The sequence below is a fragment of the Dysidea avara genome, chromosome 10, assembly GCF_963678975.1.
Source record: "Dysidea avara chromosome 10, odDysAvar1.4, whole genome shotgun sequence".
In the NCBI taxonomy this organism is placed as follows: Eukaryota; Metazoa; Porifera; class Demospongiae; order Dictyoceratida; family Dysideidae; genus Dysidea; species Dysidea avara.
Window position 1 is genome coordinate 17,453,948 of NC_089281.1, and position 17,484 is coordinate 17,471,431.

General features: G+C 40.0%; 2 protein-coding genes across 3 annotated transcripts in view; one reads left to right on the top strand and one right to left on the bottom strand.

The window, feature by feature from the left end:
- On the bottom strand, positions 1 to 9,298 carry LOC136269151 (checkpoint protein HUS1-like). Of its 2 annotated transcripts, none has more exons than XM_066064633.1 (8): positions 9,194 to 9,298; positions 8,203 to 8,330; positions 7,637 to 7,810; positions 5,893 to 6,000; positions 4,233 to 4,307; positions 1,861 to 1,960; positions 395 to 526; positions 1 to 296 (listed from the first exon to the last, which is right to left on the bottom strand). In XM_066064633.1, exons 1-8 carry the CDS (start codon positions 9,243 to 9,245, stop codon positions 211 to 213), a joined length of 855 nt encoding a protein of 284 aa, XP_065920705.1. In that variant the 5' UTR covers positions 9,246 to 9,298; the 3' UTR covers positions 1 to 210. The 2 variants fall into 2 exon arrangements, with proteins under 2 accessions (XP_065920705.1, XP_065920704.1); XM_066064632.1 differs by having other exon boundaries at positions 1,855 to 1,960.
- The window catches only part of LOC136269150 (cyclin-dependent kinase 2-like), a 13,097-nt gene continuing 4,897 nt past the window's right edge, over positions 9,285 to 17,484 (top strand). The window contains exons 1-5 of the mRNA XM_066064631.1: positions 9,285 to 9,627; positions 9,684 to 9,761; positions 9,869 to 9,989; positions 10,049 to 10,219; positions 10,473 to 10,574. Coding sequence (XP_065920703.1) covers positions 9,491 to 9,627; positions 9,684 to 9,761; positions 9,869 to 9,989; positions 10,049 to 10,219; positions 10,473 to 10,574 — 609 coding nt within the window. The 5' untranslated portion in view covers positions 9,285 to 9,490. The remainder of the gene's footprint in view (positions 9,628 to 9,683; positions 9,762 to 9,868; positions 9,990 to 10,048; positions 10,220 to 10,472; positions 10,575 to 17,484) is intronic.

Sequence of the window (17,484 nt, forward strand, 5' to 3'; positions counted from 1 at the left end):
TTGTATACATACTGATTCATATGCTGACATAAAAAATGAGGCATACAAATACATTTTTTTGTTAGAAATAAGACATAGTTAGACTACAGGGTTTATGGTAGATTATGGTTAAAGTAAGTATTGATGTAGAGATTGTAGACATCAAGTAATCTTGTAATCTATGGGGCTTGTTCTCGCGGCATGCTGGGTGGTTGACGTGGCAACTGGTGCCTACTTCATCATGGCCGGAATGAAATACTGAAGAGAAACGTCTTCGTGAAGAAGAAATACCTGCAGTGCTCGGCCATTCACGACATCTGGGGAAACAAGTGAAGCACATACACAGCACCCATACACACACATTCACTATACAATACACATTACAATATATAGAGTACACAAACTGCAGACTTACTACAAATAGCTTTCATAGGAGCAAACTGTCCTTGCATGAGGTGACCAAACCTCTTAATATCCACAGTGACCTGTGAGAATTGCTCCCTACTCCTTATGGCAGTACTACTACTGCTGCTAGCTATCCCATCATCTGTATTAAGAGAGAGATGTGCTTCAGTACCAAAGTTTTCTTAAGAAACCATCAGACTAATGTCCAAAGTAAGGACACTTGTATAAACCTTCAGCACTTGTGCTGTAAAGCCTAAAAAAATAAACTAATGCCCATTTGGTTCCACATGGGGTACTTTGAGATAATAAGCCACCCTCTAGAGTTCCTATGAATACAAATACATGAAATTGACAAGGAGAAAACATCCTGACCACCTTGTACACTCGTGTAAACGTTTATTTGAGCATTAATTGGATGGCTGCAGGTTAGAGTGATGAATTTTTTGACGATCAAGGACACATCAAAGTTGGCTCCGAGCGTGGCGCTTGGCCGGAATCTGGGTGGCCTGCGGATCAAGTCACGATGGGGTTGGCTTTTTTTCACCCCTTCTAGGTATTTGTTCCATTTCACTTTAGGATATTTAGCTCAAAGATTTTCGCTTAGGCTCCTAGGCTATGGGTAAACACCTCGAACAGGCTCTGCCTTCTGTGTACACCCTCCAGTGCCTAACTGGTAAAGTAGATAATAATAACAATAACATTTTGTTTGGTTCCAAGGTATCCATTTTAAACACGTACTGTGGACTCAAAATACAACTAGTGTCTCCAGCTGGTGCCAGAATGTGTCTGGCTAGGTTACATATAATAGAAGCCATCAAATGTATACCTTATAGAAAGTAACAAAGATCATTCAACTATAACACAATGAAGCCATACAGTACCCCAGTGTATTCATGATTAAGTGTAATCACTTGAAGTAGTAAGATGATATTTAATAAAAGTGGCCTCTCTCCATTTCACATGAGTAAACTGAATACAATGTTAACATCATTGTGGGGGCTGGGTTGGTGTGAAACAGGACACTTCGTCTGGTATCTAATTTCTTTCAAAATTGAAATGGACTCTCTGACTTCCAGAGACATGTTGGGTCCATTTGCAAAGTATTATTTAAAATGTCTGAGTGCTTGTGTAATATCTTACACATTCAGATAACGTCTTGACTATATCAATGCGTCCACAGTTTAGAGACATCCTGGGCACTCATAGAGCCTCTATACTCCAACAACCAATTGAAAATTTGTCAAAAGGTAACGAGATTGTAAAAAACACATACAAGCAAAAAAAAGGCAGAGCTGTCTGCTACTATGCCCAGGTGCTGTGGGTCAGCACAGGCAAATCCTCCTGAGACAGGACTATAAGTATTTATATTACAGTCCTCCCCCCACACGCATGCATGTACAAGTACTATATACACAATTACACAAATAATATTTGTAACTTGCACATACATATAAGATCATAAACACACACCATTACCAAACTGATGGTTCTCCAGCTCTTTGAAGTACGTTGCTACGGACACTGTATCAGTCTCAACCTTTAATGTCAGCTCACCATTCATGTTAGCACTGAACATCTGCAGGTACGAAAAAGAGGTGTGGCCAAGATGCAGCTATACGGCTGAAGAGGTACACACAACATCCTCAAGGTACTAACAGTGATTATACCATTGGTACTTTATAGGCAAGGTAAACTCTGGATTTCTGCACAAGAAAATGTTTGAGGGTGGAATTTGACAAATCGTACACAATTCACAAGCACTATTTCATATTTGCTGTCAGATGGTACAAAGGATGGTCAGAGAGTCTGTTTTCAGAGAAAGAGAGCCAGTTCAGTGAAAATCAACCTCACTCTCTCAATTTGCACTGAATCCACCAAATCCTTGATTACAGGCTTTGTATGACAACTGCTCAGCAAATAAATTAAGGATTATGGGAAAGGAGGCGTTCAATACAATATGTACTGCTTCTACTAAGCACACACATTTATGTGGTGTATGCAAACATAGTGGATGCGTATTGGATGTTTGTGGTATGCATATTGTGTGTTATGTAACGGTTATGTAGCCACTTTAAAACATGGGAAAGGAACAGCTTTTGTTTCCTAATACACATGGAGGTATACTATGTATTGAAGTAGACTACAAACACTGAAAGTCTGTCCTATGGTGTTCTCATTAATACCAGATGGGATAATAATCTGGTACACAATACAATACCAACAACTTATGAGGCCTCAACATTCCAAAGCCAAACAGCAGTATGGGAACCTGTGGTGTACTTGTCAACAATCAGTTGCAGGCTTCAGTGGACAATGTGAAGCATCAGAAGTGTACGCAGAAACCTCTTTGTATTTCAGTGACCATCTCACTATCTTTATTATTGAGGAGTTTAAATTATGTCAACTGTTAGCTATCAAGTGTCCTTATCAGAGAGATGTTTACCAGTCATACAATCAAGTTTTATTTTAGAAAATAAAAAGAAGAGATTTGATCTGTTTACTGGTCGGGGAATACTCTGTGTGCTTGCAGATTTTGTACACTGATAAGTCAATACTGGATTTTTAATGTTTGAGGACTTGTGCAGTGTTTATGAGTGTTGATATTCTTCTTTAGCCATAAAACTGGATACAAACACAATACAAAAAAGCGAATCAAACCTTGACAGCTGTGCAATACTATCGTCACTTGGTTAACCTATGGTATTTGTGTACCACTTAGGCACTAGAGTCAGGCAGACAAAACCTACTATTACTTTCCTACAGTAGGGCTTTACCTAGTCTTGTGTGGCCAGACCACTATCTTGCCTCTTTGATTTATTTATGATGCCACTGGTTGGTGAGATAGGTTGGGTCTGGTGATTTACCATGGACAAAGTTGCATTTGTGGTTCAACAATTACCATGACTTCATTGCTACCTTGCTGGCAACAGTATGTTCAAAGTTTTGGGGTAAAATTATGCTAATGAGACTAAATCCACCAAATTTTGGTGGAAATTCACAACTTTGTCTATGGTAATTCACGAGACACTAACTTGCTGACCAAATGACATCAGGTAAGATCGCAGTCTGGCTATGCGAGACCAGGAGCTTATGAGCTGCCGGAAGGCGCCTTCAGGGCTCATAAGCTTCTGGCGAGACTAGGCTTTACTATTGGTAAAGGTGTGGACACACAAAGTCCCACACATATTATGCGAAACATTTAAAATTTCTCAGTTTACAACAGGTACGCCTTATAACAGCTGGGTAGACATACACAGAACTTGCAGACAAAAAATTCTCATTTTGATGCCCATTAACTACACACATCTGTTTACATCTCAAATGGTAGCACAAAGAACAACACTGGAAACCACAAGTGGTACAACATCTCATCATGATATGGTACTATTGTATACCATAACATTGTCACAAGGCTGTGAGGTAAGCATGTGATTGTACTGGGAATATGCCTTTCTAGGAAAAGAGGCTTAATATGGTAGTGACCAGTGATTGGCATTGAGGTGCATTATACTGTATATGGTGATACAGGATGTATATTTTAATGGATAAAATGAATTAAAATTGAACTTGTATGGCTATGTGATGTCTGTAAAAGTGTGTGTGTCTGTGTGTGTGTGTCTGTGCGTACGTGAATGCACATGTATGTGTAGTGTATGTGCACGTAGTACAATCACTTGATAAACTCTCCACAGCACACTACCACACATACTGTACAGCCTAATATGCCAATACAATTTAAATCTGAAAGAGGACAACCTTGATGTATCCAAACTCTTCTCATTTCTAAAGTGCACGTTACACCAAGCCAACACATTGATCAATAGCAATTAGCCAATTGTGTTACTGACCAAATAACAGCTGAGATTCTTCATTCGATCAACCACACTCTTTAACAGCCTCAGTGGTGGTAGATAAATACTCACCTGTAAAATAAAATAACACACACCGCGTCACTTGCAGCCACAACACATTTATCAGGAAGCAAACATAATTCAGTTTGCAAACTACTATTCAACTATGAGTAGCACCTGTTATGGGTTCACACCAAAGTTGAGGAAATACCTTATGATCACATAACTTAAAAACAGTGAAATCTGACCTGATCACAACCTTGTTAATACTACAAATCTGGCAATGTTTGCGTGAACTAAACTTTTGGGTTTCTTTTTTTACTTTCCACAAGTTAAACAAAATCATGACAGCTTCATTTACAATAGTTAACCCATTCATATTAAAAGGGACAAACAAAACTTTGTAAATTATATTCTGTGAAGTGCTTCAATCACATAATTCACAAAATTGGTAGATTTTTAGTGCAAGTTTCACATGATTCTCATAGATGCTCATACTGATCATTCTATACCACCTGGAACCTAGTGTGGATGTTTTAGGACACCTACATTGTATTAAGGTCCCTAAGCATATCCCATAGTACATAAACTGACCCAAGACACCTTCACAATCAGGTCCTATGCCATCCAAGATGGATGGTTTAAATCAAGAAAACAATTTATCACACTGCTCGACATAGCTAATAGTAGCAGATATTAGAAAATAGAGACTCCATTGTCTAGTGTTTACTTGCAAACATTGGCAAGTGTGGTCATTATAGTGATTCAAATTAATCGGCTGACTAACAATCTAACACAATTGTGAGTGTATATATGGGGCTGGGAGATATGCTCAACCAGTCAGATTACAAAATTCTTTGATATTTGTGTGCTAACAAGCACACAAACTGACCATTATCGACTGTTTTCTAGGAGCTGTGTTTGCATAACATCACAAACAGTCACACCAGCCAGATTCTAGAAGGATTGAAAATCTGTCAAGAACACTTGGTTCAGGTTACAGCTCTTGGAAAATTGAGTGCAGCAAGAACACGGACAGCAAACATGCCATGTGCATGCATTAAACTATCTACTCCCCACACCAAACAACCACTACTTCTTATAAATACAACAAGCAGTTGCTAAGAGCAACACCTGGGATGCCTTAAAAGTGTTAGTTGTGGATGACTGACCTCCAGTGTAAGCAACAATAGAAACAATCAATACAATATATAAACTTCATGAATAATGATTAGAATTCGGACAACAACCCAGCTGCAAACAAAGGGTGCAGCTTTTCAAAAAAGGCCATGTTTTAGAAGGTGTGCACTAGTCAAGGGCGTTGAAGTCAGGGCTGTTTGAATGACCATAAATTTTAAATAACAACAGAACTGCTGGGGTGTGCTAGTGTTCAAAATTAATTGTTGTCCATGGCAATGCTGTCGTATTGCATGATTCTGAAGGTCAACAAAGTAGTCTCTAATATACAAGAGCCAATACTCGTATGTAAGATGGTTTTCCCCATCACTTACAAATATTTTCGTAGTCTAGAAAACACTGCAAAATGCATGAAAGTTTTGTTTCATGGAAGATTCATGCACAACCTCGTTTTTTTCTAAACTTTGGACCTCACTCATATAACCTATTATACAGTATTATCTCACTGATCCTGACATACATCAATGTCCGGCATTGCTGGCTCCTGATAATCAGCCCATAATCTCTGGGGGACCACCATCACTGGAATATCATGTACCACTGTCCTCTGTGCTCCCACCAGGGATGGCTACAATCATAACTAGACATGTACACTAGCTAACTACACAATACATGTACACAAAATACACTAGAACATGTTAGCAAGGACACTTACATAACCCAGATAATTACTTAAGGTATACGTACTGACAATTTTTCTGGTGAGTAAATAATTTGTCCAACTGAAATAAATCTAGGTCAGCTAGCCATTATGTTTGACAATGGTTAGAAAACTAACAATATGAACTGCATATTATTTTTATCATCCTCCTACTGTTTAATATGTGTATCTACGAAATTAAAATCCCACCAATATTGATGCTTCATGGTTTACTGGGAACCTGTCCATCATTTAACAGTCTTTCACTGTCAATATTGGTATGAAATGAAATCACTAAATATAAATCCCACCAATTAAAATGTATATAGTGAGTTGCTATGGTATGTCTGATGAACTTCGTAGTTTCTGACACATATGCACTTGCCTACGATACAACGAAAGCTTCGCAATTGTACAATTTTATTAAAAAACAAAAAGAAATTTGTGGAGTTAAGTCCTACCCTCTGAAGTATTGTATTTAGATGGCTGGTAATTAACTCACCAATTGGGAAGTTCATACATTAACCTATAGCTACCTGTACCTGCTAACAACTGGCATATAAGTGAATGGTTGACTACACAAACTTGCAAGGGGTGTAATTTCAGGCCAAAAGATCAAGAGGATCCTATTCTCTAGAAACAGGCTTCTCTGTTGATATACAAAGACAGTACATTGCAAAGAGTCACTTCAATAGCCATGACAATTTTACAGTGCTAACATACATACAAAGCATTTACTTCATTATGAACTGACTTAAAGCCCACGTGAAAAGTTATTTTTACTTACCCCCATACGGCAAGTGCTAAGCCACAAGTTTCATTATTTGTAGCGGACACTGTATCAAAGCACAAATTGTTTTAATGAACAGAACTGTCATTAAAATTCAATATATTCCAGGTGGAAATTTGAACTAGGTTTTCCTCACTACACTTTAATAGTGGCTATACCAACCTCAGATATAAGCACCGGGCTTCTAATAAGGCAATTAATCATATGCACTAACACATATAATAAGCCAGAGCAGGGTGGAAGCAATGTCTGAAAATGTTATGCTAATTGCACACTTTTGTTGTAAGCTTCAATAGTTGCAATACAAAAATGGCAAATGGTGCTAGATATTTGTATTGTGCTTTGTGTAAGCATTAAATGTCTTTCATAGTTTTCTGGGGGAAAAAATTAATAAAACATTTTTGTGTGTAGCATGCTGGCACATATATAAATATGGATATTCTTCAAACAAGTTTAACACTATGCTACACCATATTTAGGATTTTGCACAATTCAATTTTAACCAAACAAGGATAAAAATTTGGTCAACCATTTTGTAAAAATAATGCCAATCTCAATAGTGGCCACTCATCTACAACAATATCATGAAGTTCAGGCCAATGGTAGGTGTTGGTTGGCACCTGTTCTAAAGTATTATCACAACTACTCTAATAGAACACACACCTTATTTAAAATTTAAATACTCTAATAGAGCATACACCTTTAAATAAAAACTCTAATTTGAAACAGAACACAAAATTACATTTGCACCAACTAGTGTAGTAGAACACACACCTGGATAACCTCCACCATTAAGAAGGCACCTTGCTTCTTTACCAACTTAATCTTCACCACTTGAGCATTATGTGCTGTCTTCAGTGTACGGCTTAACTGGTCCAGAGCCACCTCGAGGTATATCTCGTTGTTTTCATCTTTCCCTTCTATCTTGTAGTCATCGAAAAAGTTTTCCTATACACAAAATATGTTACAACCAAATGACACACTGTATTTGTAAATATTAAGACGTTTCTCTAAACCTCCTATAAAACAAATACATATTTATACAAGGTGAAGTTCTAAACTTTCATACTCATACACTGGACAGAGACCTTTAATGTTACAGTTAGTAAAATGAATCAGCCAAACTCTCTTGAAATTACTCAAACCTAAAAGGATCTTGCTTTACAAATTCTTGGGCACCAAGTCTGTCGGCAACTAGTTCTGAAGTCATGTCAAAAAATAAATTTGTATATCCAGTGACCCAATACTCTGTGCATTTTCTGGGTAAGCTCCAGTGTGTTTTTAATCCAGGGAGCCCTATTTTAGTCTGTGTACTATACTAGAGTTTTTTCTGGACTAACCTGTGACAGTTCACACCAAACATTAATGCCACCCACGGTTCCACGCTCCACCACCACAAAATACAGTTTATCAGGTGTCAATCTCAACACACACACCTTCACTGACTTTGTCAATGTAGCAACCACCTCTGTGAACAAAAAACGCCAGTTACAAAACAAACAAAATGTTCAACTGGGCATCATCTGACATGTTGTTAACTTAATACAGATGGAATATCTACTGTAGCACATGATGTGATTCTCTATGTCCCTACTGTCCATGTTTTGAGTGGCTGCCGAGTGGTTTTGTCCCAGAATAGATATTTACTAGCATAATTTGGTGTTAGTGTTTGGAACCTCTTACATTTTATCCACTAGGATACAAGTGTAAAAGGCAACGCTACAGCAAGTTTTGGATGACGCTTCACAGCAGTGTATTCCAAAGAATACTTACGGCTTGAGATTGCTCCCCAGATTTGTAATTAATCTGCTACATGCACACATGCTAATCTTTGTACTCCTCAACACTTCCTTACCATGTGTTAATTACTAACCCTGTTTTAGTGCTCAAGGACTCTTTTATTGTCTCATTATTATTTTGTTAAAGGACGAAGAAAAAAATACAATAGTAATTAATAGGCCATCAGCCTCTCATTGTGTCCATATCTAATACACAGATATTCACTGTGTATACTTCACTGTGTATACTGTAGATTATAAATAACATGCCATTCTGCAGATTAAAAACCTCAGCCCTCCCATCGTTTTCTTCTACGATTTTTGTTTTTGTACAATCCTATTGTTTTGTGTTACTGTATGTATGTGTTTGCGGGGAGTACGTTTTGCAGGCTTGTCCTTTTCTACAACCCTGTCAGAGTCTTTTGGCAAAACATGCAAAATAATAATTGTTCTACTTTGGTTTGACGCACTGCGCTACAAATAAAAATAACCGGGAACTTGAAAGATAAAGGTTACAGACATAAAGTATCAGCTGTTCAACATTTTAACTCACTAGAAAATCTCGTTATACACCCGATATCTAACTGCTTCGCTCTGAATCGCATCCTACTGTACCACGTGAGCTATGATATACACGTGATGCTGGCGCGAAAAATTGCCGCCTGAATACTCGGGAACACCTGATTGGAGGGTCGCGTTTTCTCGGTTGCAGCTGCTCGCTCGCCGGTGGTTATCGCATGGTGGCTACAGTGTGTTGTTTTGTGGGTATACTTTGAGGGGCGTCCTGCGGGAGGCGTGCATTTGTCGAGAAATTCGTTCGTTGTTTGACTAAGGAGCCCCTTCGTTCATCATGGCTACCCTAGAGGACAAAATGGACAATTTTGAAAAACTAGAAAAAATTGGTGAAGGAACATACGGGGTTGTATACAAGGCCAGAATGAGAGATTCCGGGCGCATGGTGGCCTTAAAGAAGATAAGATTGGACGTGTAAGTTGCGAATTAACTGTATTCCTGTGTGGTACGCGACCTGTACACGTGTGTAGAGAGTGCGAAGGAGTTCCATCCACCGCTATAAGGGAGATATCACTACTGAAGGAGCTGGAACACCCAAACATTGTCAGGTACATGATGTCTGCTTGTTGTATGTGGCTCTGCTGCAGCGTGTTTGTTATGCTAAAAAATAGTACCAATTTCTTCAAAAATATTTTAGTTGTGGTTTTGTTCTTAGCTTGCAGGAAGTTCTGCATGTGGATAAAAAATTGTATTTGGTATTTGAATATCTTGACCAAGATTTGAAAAAATACATGGATGCTAATGGACTCACAGGGTTACCTCCCATCACTGTTAAAGTGAGTTACTCAACAACATCCTGTTTGTGCTGTTTTACTTGTTGCTCATTCCATTTCAGAGCCTGTTATACCAGCTGCTTAGCGGAGTAGCGTTCTGTCACTCTCACAGGGTATTACACAGAGATCTCAAGCCTCAGAATTTACTTGTCAATGTACAAGGTGTTATTAAACTGGCTGACTTTGGCCTAGCAAGAGCATTTGGTATACCAGTACGAACCTACACACATGAGGTCAGCAGTGTTGCTGTCACAGTCTAGTAGTTTGTTGTACAGATGGAATTCTGTGTATGTAATGGTTTGTTACAGTAAGGACATGTATTTATTCTGCAACTCATGTAGTAAACATGTCTTAAAACCTGTATAGGTCTTTGGTTTTTATCTCATAATTTGTGGTAATGATCTTGTTACATGTACACATTGTAAATACTCTAATAGAACATACACTTTGCACAAATACTCTAATAGAACGTTCACTATTGTACAGGTGGTCACATTATGGTACAGAGCTCCTGAATTATTATTAGGAGTGAAGTACTACTCCACTCCAGTTGATATTTGGAGTATTGGATGTATACAAGCTGAAATGGTATGTGTACTGCATACATGCATGTATGTATGTATGTTAATCCAACAACTTAATGTGTTACTGTATAATACTCTCAATAGCAGCTTGACGTATTATATTGAAATACGTCAAGCGATTAGCCAATAGAATTAGTATTACACTTGTTTGTCAAGGTCCCATGACAAAAATCTATAATACTAATTTGATTGGCTAAAATAGTGTGGTGTGTTTATATTAGAAGTAAATGTCCGATTTGACAACTATTGTTACCATAGTGATAGATGCCCCCAAGGCATGACACAACATGGTTGCTTAGCAACGGTTGCTAGGTAACAGTTGCTAAGGTAAAGTCATTTTGAGACCTTAGCAACGGTTGCCAGGCAACGGTTGCTAAGTGTGATTGGTCTTTTGCAGTGGTTATTTTTTGAATTTCTGTTGCCTAGTAACAGTTGCTATGGTTGTCGGATTAATTTGCAATAGGACGGATGGCTGTGGTATTCGGGATTAATAGTTCTCGCACTGTAAACAGGAAGGAAATAGTGCTCGGCTTCGCCTCGCACTATTTTACTCCTTCCTGTTTACAATGCTCGCACTATTAATCTCGAATACCACAGCCATCCGTCCTATTACATATACATATACGTATGTGTACCATAACGTTGTGTGTGTGTATGTGTGTGTGTAGTCTCTGTCCCAGGTTCTATGCTACTAGCAACATCAAAGATACGTTCCTTTAACCACATCAAAAGTATTTTCAGTGTAGTGGTGCCACTCTATTCTGGTGCTTTTAAGGAGTTGTTTGGTACCTGGTGAAGCAAATGCCAACTGTCCATTTGCCTGTGAGACATGGTATAGCCTCATGTAGGATGCTAGTCCTGGGATTTACTGTACCTGAGTAGTGCACAGGTGGCCCAGTGTTATACTTTAGTAGGCAAAACCAGCAGTTGAAGGATTTGTTTTTTTTTGTGCATATCCATGTGCACACTTGTCATACAGTACGATAGTACTGTATATTAGGGGTTTGCATTGCCTCAAAAAATATTGACATACCTTGGCAGTATTGGTTAAGTATACAGTATGGGCTGAAACCCTTCCAATAGATTGCTACAAAATTAAAAAAAATATATTCAGTGGAATTTTCTACTGATTGACAGCCTGACTGACTGCCTAACCAATGCCTTCAGACAAGTGTAATGGTTAAGGTCAGTGGCTTGATTTTTACACATTGCTTCAGCCTGACAGGTGCCTTTTGGCATACTGTAGTACATACAATGCATGTTTCATGTACATACCTGTGCTGTGCCCTCCTTTGTGTCCCGTTTATCTTTGCTGACAGTGCAAGGTGTCAATTAGCAGTAGCATCACCTGATTGATTCCCTCCTTTGTATCCCATTTATTTTTGCAAGGTATCAGTTTGAAGAAGCATCGTGTGATGGCTTCCCCATAGCACATTTGTAACATGACTATATAGATTGAATACAAAGGTCCTTCTCGTAGTGCTCTTTGTTTGCGATGCTGTGTAGTGGGCTGAACGTGGTTGAAAACGAAGTGTAGTAGCCACTTTGCTATAATTGATAGTTGGGGTGTACATCCAGACAAAAGCAATAAGCCTGTTGTCATTCTTTTTCTAATGTGGTATATGTGGGTTCACCAGTCATGTTGCAAAAAAGTAAACAAAACAGGTAGAAGGAAAAATTGGGAATTTTAAGGATCAAAGAAATAACAGTGTAACGTTATGCCAGTATCCGTCACGACATGTTCAGTGATTCTAATTCATTCAATCTGTCATCACGTGCACCTACTTTACAATACCATTACACATTACATCTTCCCTCTTTCCAGGGAACACACAAAAAAAAAAAAAACATGCAAAAATCAAACAGTAAATCACACATACAAATAACAGCAAGAAATCCAGTTTAGCTTGATGGCACATAGTCCTCTAGCCACCGTGGTTTCCTAGTCACTCGACTTGACTTCCTTGGAGCTGAAGTTACCTCTGGTCTTGGAGTCGATCGTGTATTGTCTGTACTTGGTGTTATGTTTTCTGATTCTGTTTGGTCTTCAGAATGATTTGCGTCTTCCTCGGCGTCTTCATTTTCAGGTGTAGCCTGTTTCTCTGGTATTATGGGATCATCATTTACCTGTTCATTGGTTAGGATCAGGTGCCGCCGATTGTGTCGGTAACAAGCAGCTCCTACTTGCACTTTATAGCTGCGTGGCCCTACCGATCCTCTACAAATGCCTACACTCCAGGTGGATTTTCCAGGCAGTTTGATTCGCACACTCTTGCCACTAGGTATAGGTCTTTGCTCCTTTACATGACGATCATAGTAGGTTTGCTGTCGCTTTCGTTGCCTTTCTCGTGCTTCTGCATCCTTGTCTGTGGAGTATGCAGGCTTGAGTCTGGATGTAGCTATAGGTAGTAGAGTCTTACACCGCCTTCCCAAAAAACGCTGTGCTGGGCTGGTGCCAATCCCTTCTGATGGTGTATTCCGCCAGTCCAATAAAGCTTGAAATTCTGATTGGCCGGATTCTTGACACTTTAAGAATAGGCGCTTGACAGTCTTAACCACATTTTCTGCTTTCCCATTGGATTTTGGGTAATATGGTGAAGTTGTTGTATGTACGAAGCCCCACACTCTTGCAAAGGAGGACAACTCTTGTGATGCGAAATGGGGGCCATTATCTGTAATCACTGTATCTGGTACACCGAATCTTGCATACATAATTTTCAAAGCTTTAGTGACTGCTCCCGTGTTTGTTTTTGATAGGTTTTCTACTTCGATGTAGTTACTGTAATAGTCACACACAACCAGTAGTGAACGGCCCCTCATCTCACAGATATCTACCCCTATTTTTGACCATGGTCTGTCAGAAACATCATGTTGTATTAGTGGTTCTTTACCTTGTGCTGGGCGGTGAGCCAGACACACATCACACTTTGAAATGTACTCACGTAATTCTGTACTCATTCGTGGCCAAAACATGCTATCCCTAGCTCTCCTTATACACCCTTTCATCCCGATGTGAGTAGCATGAACTGTAGCCATCATCTCTTTGCGCAATGCTGCAGGGATGACTACCAGACTTCCTTTGAATACCAGCTCATCTTGGGTAACTAGCTCGTCACGGAAGTCAAAATATGGATGCAAACAGTTACTCAAAGCTCCTTTATTTGAAGGCCACCCACTCCTTATGGTGTGTCGAAGTTGCTGTAATACTGGGTCATCTCTTGATGCATGTTTTACTTGCTGAAGATGTTCTGCAGTCAATGACAAAGAAAGCGTGTGGTCCATACTTTCTAAGCTGTAAACAAACTTGGAACACTCTTTCTCTTCCATATATAAAAGCATCATAATGTTGACAGGCAAAGACGATGGCTAAAAGCTCTTTTTCTATCTGAGCATAGTGAGTCTCAGTTGATATTAATGCGCGCGAGGAATATGCTACTGGCTGTCCATTCTGTAACAATGCTGCACCCAGGCCAGTCTGAGAGGCATCACATTGGATAGTGACCTCATCACGAAGTGAATAGTAGCGCAATACGGGTGTGTTTGTGACCATTTGCTTTAAGGTGTCTAGAGCCTTCTGCTGAGGTTGCTCCCAGGTCCAGACAGTTTCTTTCTGTGTTAGGTCCCTTAAGGGCTTTGTGACATCTGACAAGTGGGGGAGAAACTTACTTAAGTACTGAGCGAAACCTAGTAGACGCCGAACACCTGCCACATCTGTTGGCGTAGGCATTTCCAACACTGCTTTGACTTTCTGTGGGTCTACGCATAGCCCATCTTTGGTAGCTAAATGGCCAATAAATGGAACCTTGTCTTGCTTGAATTGTATCTTGTCTGGATTTAACTTGACATTATGTTGTTCACATCTAAATAACAGCCCTCTTAAGTTCTTGTCATGGTCTATAGCCGCTTCTTCCATAGTTTCTCCAAAGCTGATGACCACAAAATCATCTGCCACTACTTCAACACCCTTCAGTCCTTCAATCAACTCATGCATCTTCCTTTGGAACACTTCTGGTGCTGACGATATTCCAAATGGCATTCTTAGCCACCGGTACCGACCAAAAGGGGTGTGGAATGTGGTGAGGAGTGAAGACGGATCATCAAGTTTAACATGCCAGAAGCCTGACCGCACATCCAGCACAGTAAACACTTTTGCCTTATCAAGCCGTGTTGCTATGTCCTCGATCGTAGGTAACTGGTAGTGCTCCCTCTGTATATAGCGATTGAGGTCCCTTGGGTCTAGGCAAATTCTCAATGTACCATTCTTCTTTGGCACTACTACCATTGAATTAATCCATGGTGTAGGCTCGGTCACTGGTGAAATAATCTGGTGCTTCACCAGATCTTCCAATGTGCCTTGTAGACGTTCCCTCAGTGCGGCAGGTACTCTTCTTGGACTATGTTGGATGGGGGTTGCATCAGGACTAAGTCGTATGTGGTAATGTCCTTCCAACATCCCTACTCCTTGTGAAAAAACTATTGGGTGAAGCTTAAGAAGCTGTTTCTTAGAGGTGTATGGTGTGATCTCTAATGCAAAAACTGCTGCACCTTTTGTGTCTGGCCTGTTCATGTCATTGTTGTCAAGATAGGTGATTATTTTCATTCCCAAGCACGCCTTTCTTCCTAATAGAGGTCGGATTGCATTGCTGTCTATTAGCTTGTAGTTCAGTTTGCAATGGTAGTCCCCTCTCCAGACCCTTAGTAGGGTAGTACCTGCAACTGGTATTGAGTGGCCGCCGTATGCTGTTATTGCTGTCTGTGCTGGCATAACGTGTGATAGGGTAAAATCTCCTGTTGCTTTCTTGTATACTGCAAGCGGAATCACATTACATTGTGCACCTGTATCGGCCTGAAATCGAATATAGTTACCAGAATCAAGCTTAAGTGTGACTAACTGGGTGTCATCCAGTTGCACTGGGGCGACTTCCATTGGAAACGTTTCATCATCTTCCTCACATTCCTCAGTGTTCACAGCTCTTACTACCCTTTGCACTGCTGGCCATTTACTGGGACATCTTGATGCAAAGTGATTCTGTTTGTGGCATTTTCTACACTCCCTTCCATATGCTGGGCATGTCTCCCTGTTAGTGACATCATGTACCTGTCCACAGTTCCAACATTCTCTCTGTAGTTTCTGAGGTTCTGGGCGCTTATGCTGGCTTTGTGCAGGTTGCCTATTAGCAGACTTCCCCCGTACTGGTGCTTTTACAGTATGCACTGTTGTATCCGTTGCTTTGTTAACTATCTTCATTTGTGCGACCATGCACTCAGTTGCCCTGCAGATCTCGTCCGTTTTTGCTAAGGTTAGCCCACTTTCTCAAAGCAAACGCTCTCTAACTTTATCGTCTTGTATCCAAAAACTAAGCGATCGCGTAAAATCTCGTCCGGCGTTATGGATTGAAATGCGCAGCTATCTGCCAGCATTCGCAGTGCAGTACGATATTGGTCGTACGACTCCCCAGGCTCTTGTGCTCTGAGGTTGAAACGGTAACGTTCGAATGGTATGTTCTTTCGTGGCTCACAATATGATTTAAACTTATCTATCACTATACCAATTTTTTGCGTCGTCGCCCTCAGCTTCCCATCTGAAGGTAGCAAACATTTCTCGAGCCTCTTCGCCAATTACTGTTAGCAGTGTGGCCACTTGTACGGCTTCTGATTTCTTATTTAATTCAGTTGCAACAATGTAGCTGCTCCATGCCTGGTAGAACTTCTTCCATTTCTCCGAGGCGTTGGTACCATGGATCTCCAACGGAGGTGGGGGCGGAAGGCTATAACCAGATGCCATGTGTACTCACTTGTTCTAATTGGTGCCCTGTAGAGATAACAGCAACACGACGGAGACGATTAAAACGCGTGACTGGCCTTAACAGGTACCGTTACTAATCTGATAGAACGCCATGGTACCACAACGTGAGCACTTGTACTCCTGTCACCATGTAACGTTATGCCAGTATCCGACACGACATGTTCAGTGATTCTAATTCATTCAATCTGTCATCACGTGCACCTACTTTACAATACCATTACACGTTACAAACAGTAGTGAAACAAGGGAGGTCGCCTACAAGATATATACTAGTGGACATTTAATTCCTAGTTCATTCTATACCCATAGTATATCTTCAGGAGTAGGCAACCTCCCTTATTTTGCTACTGTTTTTTCTTTGATCCCTAATTTTTCCTTGTACTTGTAATTTTATAAGTGCACGTGCTGTGTATATACCATAAATGGTGCCACCATATTCTGGCATTTTAGTGATGTGTTCTCTTAACCCTTAAGGTGGCGATAAAGCAATGACGGGTACAAGAAGCCATAGCAAATACATATGGCTCTTACCAAGCGTAAAAACAGCCACAATAACAGGTGAGTTGTTAGTGAAAACAACAAGCAGCTGCTGTTACACAGTTCAGGTGGAATGTAACTCACCTTTACAACAAATTAACGACCTTGACAATGTTATTTGTTTCGACTCTACCTTACAGCCTGTTACAAACATTATCTTTTCTTTGTAGACACGGGTTGAACAGTCACGAAACTTCGTCAGAATGGTAAGCGTATATCATATATCCATTCTATGGCTTCTTCGCTTGGTGCGAACGGTGGAACAAGGCTCTCATCTGCTATACCATAAATGGTGCCACCATATTCTGGCATTTTAGTGATGTGTTCTCTTAACCCTTAAGGTGGCGATAAAGCAATGACGGGTACAAGAAGCCATAGCAAATACATATGGCTCTTACCAAGCGTAAAAACAGCCACAATAACAGGTGAGTTGTTAGTGAAAACAACAAGCAGCTGCTGTTACACAGTTCAGGTGGAATGTAACTCACCTTTACAACAAATTAACGACCTTGACAATGTTATTTGTTTCGACTCTACCTTACAGCCTGTTACAAACATTATCTTTTCTTTG